Source organism: Antechinus flavipes, chromosome 2 (genome assembly GCF_016432865.1).
Source record: "Antechinus flavipes isolate AdamAnt ecotype Samford, QLD, Australia chromosome 2, AdamAnt_v2, whole genome shotgun sequence".
Classification (NCBI taxonomy): domain Eukaryota; kingdom Metazoa; phylum Chordata; class Mammalia; order Dasyuromorphia; family Dasyuridae; genus Antechinus; species Antechinus flavipes.
In genome coordinates this window covers 326,220,700-326,237,144 of record NC_067399.1, presented here as the reverse complement: position 1 = coordinate 326,237,144, position 16,445 = coordinate 326,220,700, and the positions used below count along the sequence as shown (strand labels likewise).

Genomic DNA, 16,445 nt, shown 5'->3' with positions numbered 1-16,445 from the left:
GCATGATAAATGTGGAAATATATTTTAAAGAATTGCACACATTTAACCAATATTGGATTACTTGCTGTCTGGAGGGAGAAAAATTTGGAACATAAGGTTTTACAAGGATTAATGTTGAAAACTATCTTTGCATGTATTTTGAAAAATAAAAAGCTATTATTTAAAAAAAGAAATAAAAGGGAGCCTGGTGGCAGTGGATAAAGCACCAGCCCTGAAGACAGGAGGACCTGAGTTCAAATCTAGTCTCAGATAATTAACATTTCCTAGCTGTGTAACCTTGGACAAGTTACTTAACCCCAATTGCCACAGAAAGAAAGGAAGAAAGGAAGAAAGGAAGAAAGGAAGAAAGGAAGAAAGGAAGAAAGGAAGAAAGAAAGAAAGAAAGAAAGAAAGAAAGAAAGAAAGAAAGAAGAAAGAAAGAAAGAAAGAAAGAAAGAAAGAAAGAAAGAAAGAAAGAAAGAAAGAAAGAAAGAAAGAAAGAAAGAAAGAAAGAAAGAAAGAAAGAAAGAAAGAAAGAAAGAAAGAAAGAAAGAAAGAAGAAAGAAAGAAAGAAAGAAAGAAAGAAAGAAAGAAAGAAAAAGAAATTGAACAATACCAAACAATTTATATCTCTAGGTCATAATAAGAAATGGGGGTTCTGAAAAGTTACAAACAGTACAGAGGGATTAGATAATCTCAGAAGCCTGAAATCACACTGTCACTTGTATTCTTCATAAATCTGTGCAAATAAACACTGGTTACTTTTTCTGAAAATGCCTCTTAATTTATTACCTGTAATTGGAATAAATTTGATAGAGCACAAAAATGGCTGCTGAAAGCCATTCCAGAATATGAAACACAAAGCTGCTGTTCAGCATCCTTTTACTCAGTGAGGAAAAGGAAGCTAAGCCCAGGCCAGCCAGAACAGTCACCACCGCGTTGCTCTGCATCCAGAAGCGCTCTACCTGTGGAGCATTAAATGAATGTGACATATTCAGCAGACCAGCAGGTGTCATTGTACCTTACATGCAAATATCTTTTAAATGCTTTCCCACAATAACTAATTACTTTTGCCCCGTTAGTTTGCTGGCATGTAAGTCTTTCAAACCAATTACTCTGACCTATTTACTCACTGCCCCTATAACTTTTCTATTCAAATACTTAAATCCTGTATTCTTAGAGCCCGGTCCAGTGCCTGACAGCACTTAGCACTTAACTTTAATGACTGATAGACTGAATAAAATCAGGTAACAGATATATGACTGGGAGGAGATCAGATATGAGAGAGGTGGTAGGAGTAGAAATGAAAAGATTTGGGAAATCAAACAGACCCTCAGAGGAAGGGAGAATGACAAATAAAGATAGTATCAAAGTTGCAGACTTGGGCAAATATAAGGATGGTGGTGTCCTTGACAGAAACAGGTAAATTCAAGAAAGAGATGGTTTTGATGGGAAAGATGAGTTCTTGCTTTGAACCTACTGAGTTTAAAATGTCTATCCAGTTGAATAAACTACTGTGCAGTTGGTAGTATGGAAGTGGAGCTCAGGAGAGTTTGCTTGAAGGACATAGATCTGGAAGTTATCTGTATTTTGCTGACAAACTCATGGGAGCTGCTGAGGTTACCAAGGGAAAAAATATGAGAAGAAAGCAAAGGGAAAAGAGAAGCTTGAATTTTTTTGCTCATGAAAATGGAAGAGCAATGAAGTGGGGATCATATATAATTCCAATCTCCTTCAGGAGATTGCCTTCAGGAGGGCACAGAAAAATTTCATATCCTGGAAATAATTATATTTAAATAGGAACAAAGCAAAAGGGATGGTAGTAATTGACTAAATGAAGCCATTTTGAATTTATTTTTATTATTTACTTGCTATTAATAAAGTGATGAATTTTTTAAAGGTCATAACCCTAATCTAATTTTACAATCTCATAATTAATTTTTACTTCTAAAATTCTTGTAAAGAAATAAACTGATGAAAAACACACACACACACACACACACACACACACACACAAACAAACAAACTAATAAAATCTTATAAAAATCTAAATGAAGGGCAATAACTGTGAAACTTACCACACCCATGAAAAGAGGTTTTGAAATATCTAAATTTGCTCTCCAAGCAAAGAATAATGAATAAATACAAAGCATTCCAACAAAAAGCCACACCAGTGGTGGGTTTTTTTGGTCTCTGTAAGACATAATACAACAGTGTTTGTTTGTTTGTTATGGATTTAAAATAAAAAGTAAACAAAAATTTAAGGGAACTTTTTTAAATGGCAAGAGATGCTTTTTGGTAGATTTTTGTATAAATTAGATTTAGGAAAGATCTGTCTACAGTTTAAAGGAAAGTAATAAATATTTCCTCATTTGGAGGTGAGAAAGCACACTTAGAGAAATAGCAAGTAGCAATAGCTTTTAAAGAGATGAAATGGAGGTAGAATTAGCTACAGAGTAGACATACTAAAAGAGAGCTGTTACCTGGGCTCCTCTCCTCATTTCCTATCATTAGTCCTGATTTAGTAGGCACTTCCAGGCAGTAAATATGGCTAACGGGAAATAATGTATAGGGGAATAGAAAAAAAACCTATAATAGTACTAAAAAAAAAAAAAAAAAAAAAAACCCAACACTAAAAGAATTCCTTCAGCTCCTAGCTTGTCATGAGTAAGAGATGTACACATAATAATCCAGGCGAATGTAAACTGTGGATTGATTGTATTCAACTTTAATTGGTGTCTAAGTAAATTATTTTATACTATGATTACTACAAATACTTTAAAAGATTAAGACTATCATGAGACTCATATGGTCATCCTGAAAATACAACATTCTTCAATTCAATTTCTCAATATTCTTTTGTAATCTGGAAATCATATAGTATTCACAAAGTGTGCAGATTTGACATGCAGAAATAGTGACATTAGGTTTTTTAGAATATAATTATATACCAAGACATTGAAAATTTATTCACTTAACAGAGGAAAAAAACACAATACAAAGGTAGATATTACTTACTGTTTTGCTAAACTCAAACAAGCTACAACCGCAAGAATCTGAATATTAATCGATAATTCAACCTTCATATTTGCCATCTGAAAACTTAAAGGAAACATCTCATTTATCATTTTCATTAGAAAGCAAACAATTCTAAATTCTAAATGATTTAAAGTTCTAAATCAAGCACTTTTTCATAACAATGTCTAATGAAATCCAGAATATATGCTATCATCAGAATAATATTAGAACATGTTGTTTTTAAAATTTCAAAAATTGAATTTTAGGAGAAAAAAACATCACGAAAGAAAATTAAACTGAGATTATATTTATACACAGACATACAGACACATATATAGACACATACACTTTCAAAAGAATTCCAAAACTTGATTACTGCTCAATAATCATAGTTTGTCAATCAAGGAGTCAGATTATATCTAACTAGTTTCAGCAAAAGTTATAGTTTAAATGGTCTTACAACCATTTCAGTTGCTACAGATGTAGCTTAAATGAATTAAAATATTAAAAGTTATATTAGTTTCTGGAGGTCCCTTCCAGAGAAGATCTATTTCCTAGACTTAACAGAAATGTAGTAAAAACAGATTTCCATTTATCCTGCTCCCTATCTACTCCCCAATATTTCTCCCTAGAGATAATTTTTCTGTCAATTTCTTCTCATGCACATATTAGTTCTTAGGCCTATCTACTATGAAATAAGATTATTCTAATTCCATCATAAAGGTTCATTCATTTCAAACTATTCGTCAAAAAGAATGGGAGTCAAGTTTTCAAAATAAATTTCTGAAGAACTTTTGCTTAAATGGGAGTTCTGAAAGATGGTCTTTGCCTAAGCTTAGATTCATTAATTTCCTTGTCAAGGTTTACAATTTAGAGATATGAATTAGGAAGGAATATAATTTGCTTGAATAGAAGATATATGATTAAATTCTAGCATAATGAAAGATTTTTCTTTTACATTATTGGAAACATCCCCCTCAATGCTCTAATTCATATGAACATTTAATACCCAGAATTATTATTATTATTATTTTCTTTTTTTTACTCAACCAATCAATGAATGCATTAGATTTTCATTATCTTTTATCTTTCTTTTATTACAGGTAACTATGTGACACAACAGATAATCTTGAGGTTTCTTTCTAGGTATAAGTTTTTTTTTCTTTCTACTAAGAAGGATTTAAACATACACACTCATAATACATTATCATACTGTACACCTAAGAATTAATTGCAATGTAATTCCATAATGCTATAGTTCTTTATAATTCATGTAATGATTCTCCAAGCCAATATATATTTTTATTTCCAGATGCCATATAATAAAGGTAAAGAAAAAAGTGGAAGAACACAGAGACTGACAATATTTTTGAGATAAACTAATAAAGAATGAAAAATAAAGTAATAGAGCCATTAGAAGAATAAAGATATAATATTTATAATATAATGAAAATGTAAACGAGAAAAAAAAGAAGGGGAGAGGGTTCTCAAAAGTTAAGGAAAGGATTTAGAAAAAACTGGGAGCTAAAGTAGAGTCACTTAATCTATAAAATTGTAAACTCCTTTAGTGCAGGGATTACACAAGATGTATCTTTGCATCAACCTTCACACCTAACACAGTGTTTTGTGTACAATAGGTAATAGTAAGTATTTATTGAATGAAAGAAGAATAAACAAATAATGGATCAAAAGCAAACAGATGACTTGGATATTTATTTCCTTAGCAGAAGAAGACACTTGAGTGAAGTCATTTAATATCTCTGGGTATAGGGATTCCTTATCAGGGGAAGAAAATAAAAGATATCTAAGGTCCTTTCCAACTCTAAATAAATAATATACTTTGCCTCTAAATAAATAATGTACAGAAATAACTACTGACAAGCTATTTTTTTCTTTTCTCTCATTAAAGATATATTTCCTTATATTTTTACTTAATGATACTATAAGATTCATAGTTCAGTTAAAAGAATAAAGGTAAATAGGAACATTTTTCTTTTTCATGATTAATCATTTAATTTTTTATTTTAAATATTTTTTTTCCAATTACATGTAAAACAATTTAACATTCATTTAAAAAAAATTCTCATTTCTACCTTCTCTCCTTTCCTCCCTTTCCACTTCCTCCCAGAGGAGGCAAAAAAATTTGAAAAAGGATATACATGTTGTCATGGAAAAACCTAACAGTTGTGTTATTAAAGAAAACATAAATACATATACCCAAAGAGGAAAGATAAGTAATTTTAAAAAAAGGTGCTTCCTGTGTGAACCTGGGCAAGTCACTTAACCCCAATTGCCTTAGCCAAAAAAAAAAAAAAAAAAGAAAAGAAAAAAGAAAAAAAATTGCTTCCATCTGCATTCCAACTCTATCAATTCTTTCTCTGGAGATGAAGTAAAATTTTCATCATAAGCCTTTGGAACTGTCTTGGATCACTGTATTACTGAGAATAGCTAAGTCATTATATCATCATACAATCATACAATATTGCTGATTTTGTATAAAATTTTCTCCTGGTTTTGCTCACCTCACTTTGCATCAATTCACATACGGTTTCCCAAGTTTTCTTGTAAATATCCCACTTTCCCTTTTTTATAGTACAATAATATTCCATCACAATCATATACCACAACTTGTTCAATCATTCCTCATTTGATGGGCATCTATCTATCTATCTATCTTTTTCCCTTTTAAAAAAATCTCTTTGAGATATAGACTTAGTAATGATATTGCTAGGTCAAAATATTTACAATTTTACAATCCTTTAGGCATAGTTCCAATTTACTCTCAAAAATAGAATTTACTCTCCAGTTCACAACTCCAACAGTGTACTAATGTCTCATTTTTCCATATCCTCTCAAATATTTGTTACTTTTCTTTTCTGTTATTTTTGGCTAGTTGATAGAAATGAGGTGGTACCTCAGAGTTGTTTCAAATGTTAGCACTTCTCTAATCAATAGTGTTTAGAGCATTTTCCCCCCCATATTTTTGTAAATAGTTTTGATTTCTTCTAAAACCTGTGTTCTTTTTCTTTGACCATTTATCAAGGGAATGACTTGGATTCTTGTAAATTTGACTCAGTTCTCTCTATTAAAGGAATAAGACCTTTATCAGAAAAAGTTGCTGTAAAATATTTTTCAGTTATAATTTTACTGTATATTTTCCTTTATCCTATTTTTCCCATTTCTTTCTCTCTCCCTTCAAAAGTGTTTTGCTTCTGACCACTACCTCCCCCAATTCACTGTCCTTTCTATCAGTCCTCCCATTTCTTCCTCTAATATCTCCTTCCTCTCCTATTTCTCTGTAGGACAAGATAGATTTCAAGTAGTCTTGATTTGTCTTCAACAAGTCCCTTTTTCAAGTACTGTAGCTTAAGATTTAGTAAATCTTAATACTTGTTGAAAAAATAAATTGCAATTAGAGGCAGCTAGGTGGCGCAGTAGATGGAGCACTAGCCCTGAAGTCAGGAGGACCTGAGTTCAAACCTGATCTCTGACACTTAACACTTCCTAGCTATGGGACGCTGGGGGAGTCACCTAACCCCAATTGTCTCAGCAAAAAAAAAAAAAAAAAAGATTAAAAAAAATAATAAATTGCAAGTGGTTGAACTGCAATTTGGTTCTAATAAGGATGATTTTTGACTTTAACTTTGATATTACCAATATAAGGAAATATAGATGAGAAAATTCCCTTGACCAATGCAGATCAGTATTTGCTCTCCAATTTATAGTCTTAGAGTTCTACCTGGATCACTGAGAAATCAAGTAACTTACCCAGTTCTCAAAATCAGCCTGAGTTCACGGTGGCATATGAACCCCACTGATTAGCTTTCTATTTACTACATCAGTGGTGCCAAACCAAAAGAGAAATGTCAGGCATCAAACCTTACATAAGAATCCCTGGTGGCTACATAATGACTTAGAAAACCACAAATTAACCCTATCTATGTTTTAATGCATATTCATTTATTTTGTTAAATATTTGCCAATTGCATTTTAATCTGGTTTGGCCATAGTTGCAGATACCTTCTGGCCATGTGTTCAACAGTCCTGCTCTACAATGTTCTCTGTAAGGAGTGATATTAATCAATACATAAATCAAGAAGAATTTTTTCTATTTCTACATAAACTACAGCTTAAAAATATTGTGAAATCATAAATAAATGAATCTCTGAAGAATTTAAAAATTTCAGCTCATTAAATGAATTATATGAAAACATTTGTTTAAATTTTTATAGATAAAATGGCTGAATAATAATTTCTAAAGAAAAGTTATTACAAAAAGTATAGGACAAGAAATGTTATTTCTAAAAATTCCATTTTGGATCATCTTGCAGCAAACAGCAATGTCAAGTTTTAGTATACAACTCTCAGAAAATTTTTGTTTGCTTTCTATGCTTTGTTTTCTATTCAAGAACAAATATCAATATACAAAGAAACAAGGAAAGGTAGAAATACATATCAGAATTGAATGACACTTCCTCAGAGGAAAACCAATAATCCTGACAAGTTCTAGTAAATAAACTCTAATAACAGAAAATGCATTTAAAAGTTATTCCAGATATTTTTTACTCACAGCAATATTTCAGACATACTGGATCCTATTTCAGATTTGGCCTGGTCATAAGAGAGAAAGTTACATTCAATGAGATATACATGGATTAAACTATAGTATATGCTAGCTTTTTAAATGTAAGAATAATACATCTAGAACATATAATAGATTTTATCTTTCAAAATCATTATTTTGGAATCTTAAAAAAGTATATATATTTTTAAAAAATCATAGTTCTATAAGCTGCTATGATGTTTTAAAAAGAACTTCAGAAAATAACGACCAAAGTATCAACTGGCATTATTATTTGTGTTATACTGGGCAGGTCCATGGCTTTAAAATGAGGGAGTTGGGTGAAATTACCTTTAAGGTATCTTTCAACTGTAAATATGTTTTTCTATGATTTAGATCATACACTGAACACCAAATGAAATGTTTCCAGAAGGAGGAGTTAATTAACATTTTCATTAGTTTTCTATCTATAATTTTATAGGTAATTCTAATCATCTGTATGTAAATTCTAATCATCTGTATGTAAATAATGGAATCAATATGCTTGTTGGTACATAATTACAGATTCCACAAGGAATAAGTGAATTTCATTCTCCAGTTCTAAATTCTTCTTGAACCTGAATTAACATTTTCACATAACCAGAACTACTCCATTGCATGACATTTCCATATCTTGACCATGGCACAAGGGAACTAATAAATGATTATCCTGCTCATCCTAATTAAAAGTCTCTCAATGAGATAACTGATTATTCTTCCACTTTTCATATATATCAAACATACTGCAATCTCACTTTAGATTGTTTTTTCCTTACTTTCTACTTTATATATAGGACATGTTAATAGTTATCTTGGTGAAACTATTTCTTTAAACTCATTCAAAAACATATTTTCTACAAAAATAGGAACCACATACACATACACACAAATATCTTTTTTCAAAAAAAAAAAACTTATCTAGTTTTAGGCTGAATATCACCCATTCACACTGCACAATAAATTTATGAATGATCATAATTCAATCAAGGCAACCAAAAATATTGGATTTATTATTTAACTTTCCTATAATAGTTTTATTCATAAACCCAATGCTCACAGTGACACCTACTGCTAAAGCTATTGAAATGTTGTTTCCATTACTAGGCAGCAAAGTTATTTTAATGCTTGTTATTCTGAAAATAATATTATACTACTTCAATAGTAAAAAAATAAAAAACAAAAGGTAGAGTATGATTCAATTTCTTTTTAAGGCACCCTCAAAGGCACATCCCAAAGAAAAGTTTGTCATATAAATAAGATGAAAAGTTTAACAAATGTGATTTTTCTAATCACTTTCCAGCTAGAAAACTGAAGAAAGTTCTCTTGGGAATTGCATTTTTAAAGAATTTAAATAATAAATTTACCAGGTTAAATGTTCCATATTCTTCCCTAAGAAAATGGGTCAGAAATCCTGAAAATGTTGTCTGGTCTCCCCAGGTCCAACGAGCTTGATTGAGGTAGGATGAGATAGGCAGGTAGAGATAAGGTAGAAAACCAGCAGAGAAGAATAGACTCAGTTTTAGCAAATGTTTTAGAGAGAGTTCCTGTATCAAAACACATAAAATTGTATTAAAAATGTTTAGTTTAATTATTTGAAACTTTAAAAACACCACCAAGAAAAATATGAAATATATTGATAGAGCTGATCTCACAATTTGTAGTAAGTCACCACAAAATTACTTTGTTAAACTTTTCAAATACTATGGATTACTAAGAAAAGTTCATCAGTCTAATCTTTGCATGGCTGGGTGAAATTTTAGTGAAGCAAATGACATTAGGAAAGACTCATGAGTATCATCATATTCATTGCATTTTTTACATTTAAATCATGTCATGATATATATAAATGGCTGAAGCTCTGCAAAGCTGAGATAACCCACTTTAAAGTGATTAAGTTTTGTTGACTTGTATTGCAAATGCCAGAAAATGTCCCTCCAGTGTTGGTATACTTCTTTGTCTTCATCAGCAATAGAGAGGATTCATTTTCTCTATCACAATTATATAACATATTCAATTTATGGAATACCACTACAAGTATGTCTTAGGTAGCTACAGTAGATTCTTCATGTAAATTGACACTGTAGTCTTTACATTATACTATTGTTTTGAAATGACCTTTTATCATATATATATATATATATATATATATATATATATATATATATATATATATATATGTATATTTTGCTGAAGCAATTGGGGTTAAGTGACTTGCCCAAAGTCACACAGCTAGGCAATATTAAGTGTTTGAGATCAGATTTGAACTCAGGTGCTCCTGACTTCAGGGCTGGTGCTCTAACTACTGTACTACCTAGCTGCCCCTTGACCTTTAATATTTAAAAATAACTTTTCTTACCAACAATATATAAAGTACTATATGGTATTAAATAAGCACCATATATTACTATAGGGTATTAAAAGTGAATTTTAAAGCATTTTCTTGATATATAGGGAATTCTCATTATCTTATTATTCATTATCTAAGTCTTTAAAGATTACTTTTTTGGTTTTGAATCTATGATTGCAAAGACTTCTATAGGATACTATACAGTTGGAAAAAATTCCTCTGTCGATGCAGATCAGCAACTATTTTGTAACAAAGTCTTAAGAGAATTACTTAGAGCTCTCAGATATAAATGATTTGCCAGTAATACAGACAGAATGCATCAGTGGCAGGATTGTAGTAGAGTCTTCTTCTGGATTCTGAGGCTGGTTAACTATCTAACTGTACCACAATACCTCCATTTGAAATCATGTTGAAAAGCAGAATGAGCCACTTAGGAAATTTGTTAATAATGTGTATTCATTCATTAATAGCTTACTACATACCAGTCACATTTACAAAGACAAAAGCAAAATAGTCTCTGTCCTGAAAGAATTTATATGCTTTTTTAATAGTTCTGGAAATACAAATATGAAAAAAAAAGAGAGAAAGAGAGAGAGAGAGAGAGAGAGAGAGAGAGAGAGAGAGAGAGTGTGTGTGTGTGTGTTCCTGTTATCAATGAACTTAAAATCTAATGAGGGAAAGACTGATGACAAACAAAAGAAAGTTGTAAAAACCACTATCACTCAGTGTTATGGATCAGAACTCTGAACTTGAAACAAGGATTCTTATAAGGTGGTAAGTCAGTGGAATTGATGAGACAATGATTATTTAGTTTAGCATGATGCTTAATAGTTCTCTAAATTCAGTATGATTGATGTAATCCTACAACAAATAATGGTTTCCTAGTAATATAATGATTGGTTTATACTCAGTGTAGAGCATATCAACGGGAAGCCTCAGCCAGAGTTAGAGCTAGGGAAGACAAGCAGACTGGAGGCTGAAGCACAAGTCCTTGGACTCAGATTCATTCATCCTATCTCACACCCTGTGGTGGCAGACTCTCCTCTTTAGGTTCGCTACTGAAACCAAGACTCTGGAAGGCCTTTAAGAAAGCTAACCAAGTCAAAAATACATGATTTTATAGCCTTTTGAGCATAGTTCATATCTCTTTTTGATCATTTATAAATTGGAGAATGGCTCTTACTGTTAAGGGGCATGTCAATTCTCTGAGAGCCTCCACAAATGTGGATCATAACATCTGAATGAGTTGCAGGGCAGCCTTTGCTGACATAGGTGTTGCAGACTGGGAGTGAGATAAATTAGAGGCAGAGGGAAGAGGAGAGAAGTCAGACGATACAACTGCCTCTCAGTCAGAGAGGTAAGAGAATAGCAACTGCCTCTCAGTCTCCTTGTATCATCCTCTCAAAAGAGGAGATCCATTCTGCAGGTCTGGGTTGGATTTCCAGCAGCCACTGTCAGGTGGCTCCCGTATTACAATATCTTAACTTTTTACAAATTTGACTCAATTCTCTGTATATTTTGAGAAAAGCAGCCTTCTTTGGAGAAACTTACTCTAAAATGCTTTTCACAGTAATAATAATTGCTAACTGCATTTCCCCCTTCCCCTATTTATGCCATTCTTTTTTACCCTGTAATTCTTCAAAAGTTTTGCTGCTGACCACTCCTTCCGCGAATATTCCCTTTTCAATTACCACCCCACCATATCCCTTTCCCTCCTTTCTTGGATGGTAAGATAGATTTCTATACCCATATGGAGTGTTTATGTTATTTCTTCTTTGAGCCAATTCTGATCAGAGTAAGGTTCACTCACTTTCCCTCCATTTCCCCTCTTTTCCTCCATAGAAAAAGCTTTTTCTTGCCTCTTTTATGGCAGACAATTTATGGCATTCTCATTCTCCCTTTTCCTTTCTTCCAGTACATTCCTCTCTTATCATTTAATTTAATTTTTAAAAATATTATACCTTCATATTCAACTCACACTTATGCCTTCTATCTATAGATGCTCCTTCTAACTAACTGCCATAATAAGGAGAAAGTTTTTATGAGTTACAAATTCATTCTGTCATGTAGAAATATAAACAGACAAACCTTATTAAATCACTTTTAATTTCCCTTTTCTGATTATCTCCTGTAGTTCTCCTGAATCTTGTATCTGAAAATCAAATTTTCTATTCATTTCTGGTCTTTTCATCATGAATGCTTGAAAATTCTCTATTTTGTTGACTTTTTATCTTTTCTCCTGAAGGATTATTCTCAGTTTTGCTGCATAGGTGATTCTTAATTGTAATCCTAGCTCCATAGTTCTCAGGAATATCACATTCCAAGTCCTCCAATCCTTTAATGTAGAAGCTGCTAAATCTTGTGTTATCCTAATTGTGGCTCCACTATACTTGAATTGTTTCTTTCTGGATGGTTGCAATATTTTCTCCTTGCCCTGGGAGTTCTGGAATATGTTTAAAATATTCCTGGGAGTTTTTACCTTAGAATCTATTTCAGGAAGTGATTGGTGGTTTCTTTCAATTTCTATTTTACTCTCTGGTTCTAAAATATCAGAATAGTTTTCCTTGATAATTTTTTGAAAGATGATAATTTTCAACATTTATCTTTGTAAAACCTTGTGTTCCAAATTTTTTTCCCTCCTCTACATGGCAAGTAATCCAATATATATATATATATATGTTAAACATTGCAATTCTTCTAGAATTTCCAACTGAAAAAAAGATGGGTTTAGGAAAAGATAATGAATTCTGATTTGTAAATTTTAATTTTGTGATATCTCAAGGATATCCAATTTGAAATATCCAAGATATATATAGACATCTGGGAGTTATCTGCATAGAAATGATTAAATCTGTGGGAACTAATGAGCTCACCAAAAAAGAGTTGAAAGAAATGAGAGAGGTCAGAATACAGTCTTCAGATATATCCAGTTAGAGAGCATGTTGTGATTGATGGCTTAGTCAAGAAATTGGAACAAATAGTTAGGAACAGTATTGAGAAAACCCAGAAAGGAGAAAGTATCTAAAAAGAAAGGACAGACACTGTTATAGGTTACAGAGAGGTCAAGAAAAAAGAGAATGGAGAAAAGACCATTAGATTTAGCAAATAAAAGATTACTGATAACTATGGAGAAAATGGTTTCCACATAGTAATAAGTTTAGAAGCCAAATTACAAAGAGTTTAGAAAACTGAAAAGAGAAGATATGGATGAAAATATAGACAGATTTTTTAAGAGGTTTGATAAACAGGAAAGACAGAAGATGAAACGCAGGAGGAAATGATAGGATTTAATAAATCCTATAAAATATATATATATATATATATATATATATATATATATATATATATAATATGATTTTTTTAAATTGGGAAATTTAGACATTTTTGTAAGCACCAGGAAAGGAACCTGTACAATAGAAAAAGATGAAGAAAAAGGTAGGGTGAGAATTATGAGAATAATAAGTGGGAAAAGATAAGATTAACTATATTTGTATAGAAGTTGGTATTGGTAAAAAGCAGTCACGTACCTCTTTATCAGAGACTAGAGTGTAAAGGAGAAGATGGGCGAAAGATCAAATGATAGTGAGATGTGGAAAAGGAGAAAAGATGAAGTTCTAGGGGAATAATTGCATTCAAATACCTATTCCTGCCTAAGTTAGCCCATTTGACCAAATGTTTGTAGGTTAATCTTAGGCTTAAGGCAAAAAAAAAGAAGAAAGGCAGGAAGGAAGGAAGGAAAGGAGGGAGGGAGGGAGAAACGGGGAGAGGGAGAAAAGGGAGAAGAAGGAAAGAAGACAGAAGGAGACAGAGGGAAGCAGATGACAGAGGGAAAAGAATTAACTTTTTAAAAAAAGCAATGTTTGTAAAAATTGGTAAACCCCTGGAATATCTTTCAACATTTTTTTGGTATGCAGTTGGATTTTATATTTAGTATTTTACTTTTCTTGAGTTACATGTAAAAATAATTTGAACATTCATTTTGAAAATTTAAATTCTATATTCTTTCCCTTCCTCTTTCCCCACTCCCACATTGAGAATGCAAGCAATTCAATATAGGTTATATATGTGTAGTCATACAAAACATTTCCATAATAGTCATATTGTGAAAAAAAAAAAAACCCTTAGGAAAAATAAAGAATTTTTTAAAAGTATGCTTCAATCTGTATTCACATCCCATCAATTCTTTCTCTGAGTATGGATAGCATTTTTCATCATAAATCCTTCAGAGTTATCTTAGATCATTGTTTTGCTGAGAATAACTATATCACAGCTGATCATCTTACTGTTGTTACTTTTGCATATATAAGATATATGTTCTTGCTGAGAAAGTCAAATAAAACTTGAAGGATGTCATATCATATGCCTTTTTCCAAAAACCACACCAAATGATACCTCCACCACAATAAATTGTTTACTGTAAGAAATAGGCCATAATTGTAATTGTAAACACTTCATTTTTTAAAAAAAATATATAAGATTACTAAAATACACTATTTCAATAATTAATTTTCATTTTTCAAAAGCCTCAAATAATTGTTTTTAAAATTACTTTTTATGAAACAATCATCTAAGTTTTAAAGATTTACTTTATTTTGCCTTTTTCTGGTAGCAATTATCCCCTATGATATTGAAGAGCAACTGTACTTAAAAATTAGAGAATATTTTCCCTCATCAAACTATATTCTAAAATAAAGGGGAAAATCCACAAGATTTTGCAAAGAATAGCTCAGAGTTATGTCCCCTGGTAAATTTGAAAAGTTCAAATGTTGGATATTTTAAAAAATGATAATGACTCTTTTGGAAGATTCAGGTTTTACTTTAAGGGAGAGAAGGACATTCACATTTAAGAACAAACTTAAGACTCAAATTTAGTCTCTGAATCTTTATTAAGCACTTAATATGTGACAAGCAGTGTATTAAGCACTTTATTGCTATTATTCTCTTATTTAAGTCATGTCCAACTCCTTGTAATTCTATTTGGGTCTGGGTTTTTTTTTTTTTTTTTTTTTTTTTTTTTTGGCAAAGCTATTGGAGTGGTTTGCCTTTTTTTCTCCTGCTCATTTTACAGATGAGGAAATTTGAGGCAAACAGGGTTATAATGTGACTTGCCCAGGATCACACAGTTAATAAGTGTCTGAGATCAAATTTGAGCTCAAGTCTTCTTGACTCAAGACCCAACGTGTTATCAACTACACCACCTACCTACTCCTTTGCTAAGTACTGGGAATACAAAAACAAAACAATCCTTACTATGGAGGAGCTCACAATCAAATTTTACCATTAGCATTATCAATTGAATATAGTGGAAAATAAAATATTTAGTATAACAATATTGAAAATACATTAAATGTTAAATGAAGAGTATAAGGACAGCTTTATCAAAATGTCTCACAGTTTTTTATAATCTCATTCTTTATTCCTAGGTCATGAACCCATTTTGACCTTATCTTGGTGTACGGTGTTAAGTGTGGGTCAATGCCTAGTTTCTGCCATACTAATTTCCAATTTTCCCAGCAATTTTTGTCAAATAATGCATTCTTATCCCAGAAACTGGAGTCCTCACAGTTTTAAAAAATAGTTACTTAACAAACAGGATATATTTTCCTGCTGGAACAGGCAGCGAATAAGGAAACAAATAAATTGGCCAATAATCTAGATAACTATAGATCTTCACACAAAGTCTCAAGTAACCATGCTAGTGAGATGTGTTAATTCTTCCTAGAATGGTGGATACAGTGATTTCTTTCTGCTTCTAACCTCTGTTATTTAAGAAAGGAGGGAGGCAGAGCCAAGATAGCAGAGAAAAGGCCAGGACTCACGTGAAGGCTCCCAAATTTCCCTTCAAACAACTTTAATACCTCAAAACAAATTTTTAGGTACACGTCAAAACAAGTTTTTGGGCAGCAGAATCTACAAAATATGGGATAAAACAATTTTCCATCTTGAGACAAACTTAGGAGGTTGACAGAAAAGGTCTGCCATTCAGGAATGAGAGTGTAGTATATTCTAAAGCAGCCTGTGTCAGTACAGGCCATGCCACAGGAACTCAGCCACAGACCTTGGAGGTGATGGAATCATCAGTGGACAGAAGCTACTTATGAACCAGCCGACAGACAGAAAGGAAATGGACAACTGATCAGAAGATTGCAGGGGTTCCCCTGAGGGAACGACTCTGTTGTATTACCCATACCATCCACAGTCCTGGATAAGACACCAGGGCAACAACGAACACTAGCAGCAACACCAGAACTTTTGATCACAAGGGAAGGAGGATTCTGGTCATAGTTCCAAGGTGAAAAAGAGTGCTTGTAGTTGCTCACTGACCAGAGCATAATCGAAAAGAATAGTAAGCATAACTCTCCTTAGGTCATACCACTTTGAAAGAACTGAAAATTTATTGACCCCCCAAACTAGCTCTGAAAACAGATGCACAAAAACTTGAATCTTGGTGTCCCCTCTAGCCCAAGAAGAGTCCAACTTTAATATAAAGCTAAAAGTCAA

General features: G+C 32.1%; 1 protein-coding gene across 1 annotated transcript in view; it reads right to left on the bottom strand.

The window, feature by feature from the left end:
• TMEM260 (transmembrane protein 260) overlaps positions 1-16,445 on the bottom strand; it is a 101,576-nt gene that overhangs the window by 12,832 nt on the left and 72,299 nt on the right. The window contains exons 6-10 of the mRNA XM_051977723.1: positions 8,962-9,141; positions 7,568-7,608; positions 2,998-3,081; positions 2,058-2,172; positions 772-944 (exon numbers count right to left, since the gene is read on the bottom strand). Of these exons, the coding sequence (XP_051833683.1) occupies positions 772-944; positions 2,058-2,172; positions 2,998-3,081; positions 7,568-7,608; positions 8,962-9,141 (593 nt within the window). The remainder of the gene's footprint in view (positions 1-771; positions 945-2,057; positions 2,173-2,997; positions 3,082-7,567; positions 7,609-8,961; positions 9,142-16,445) is intronic.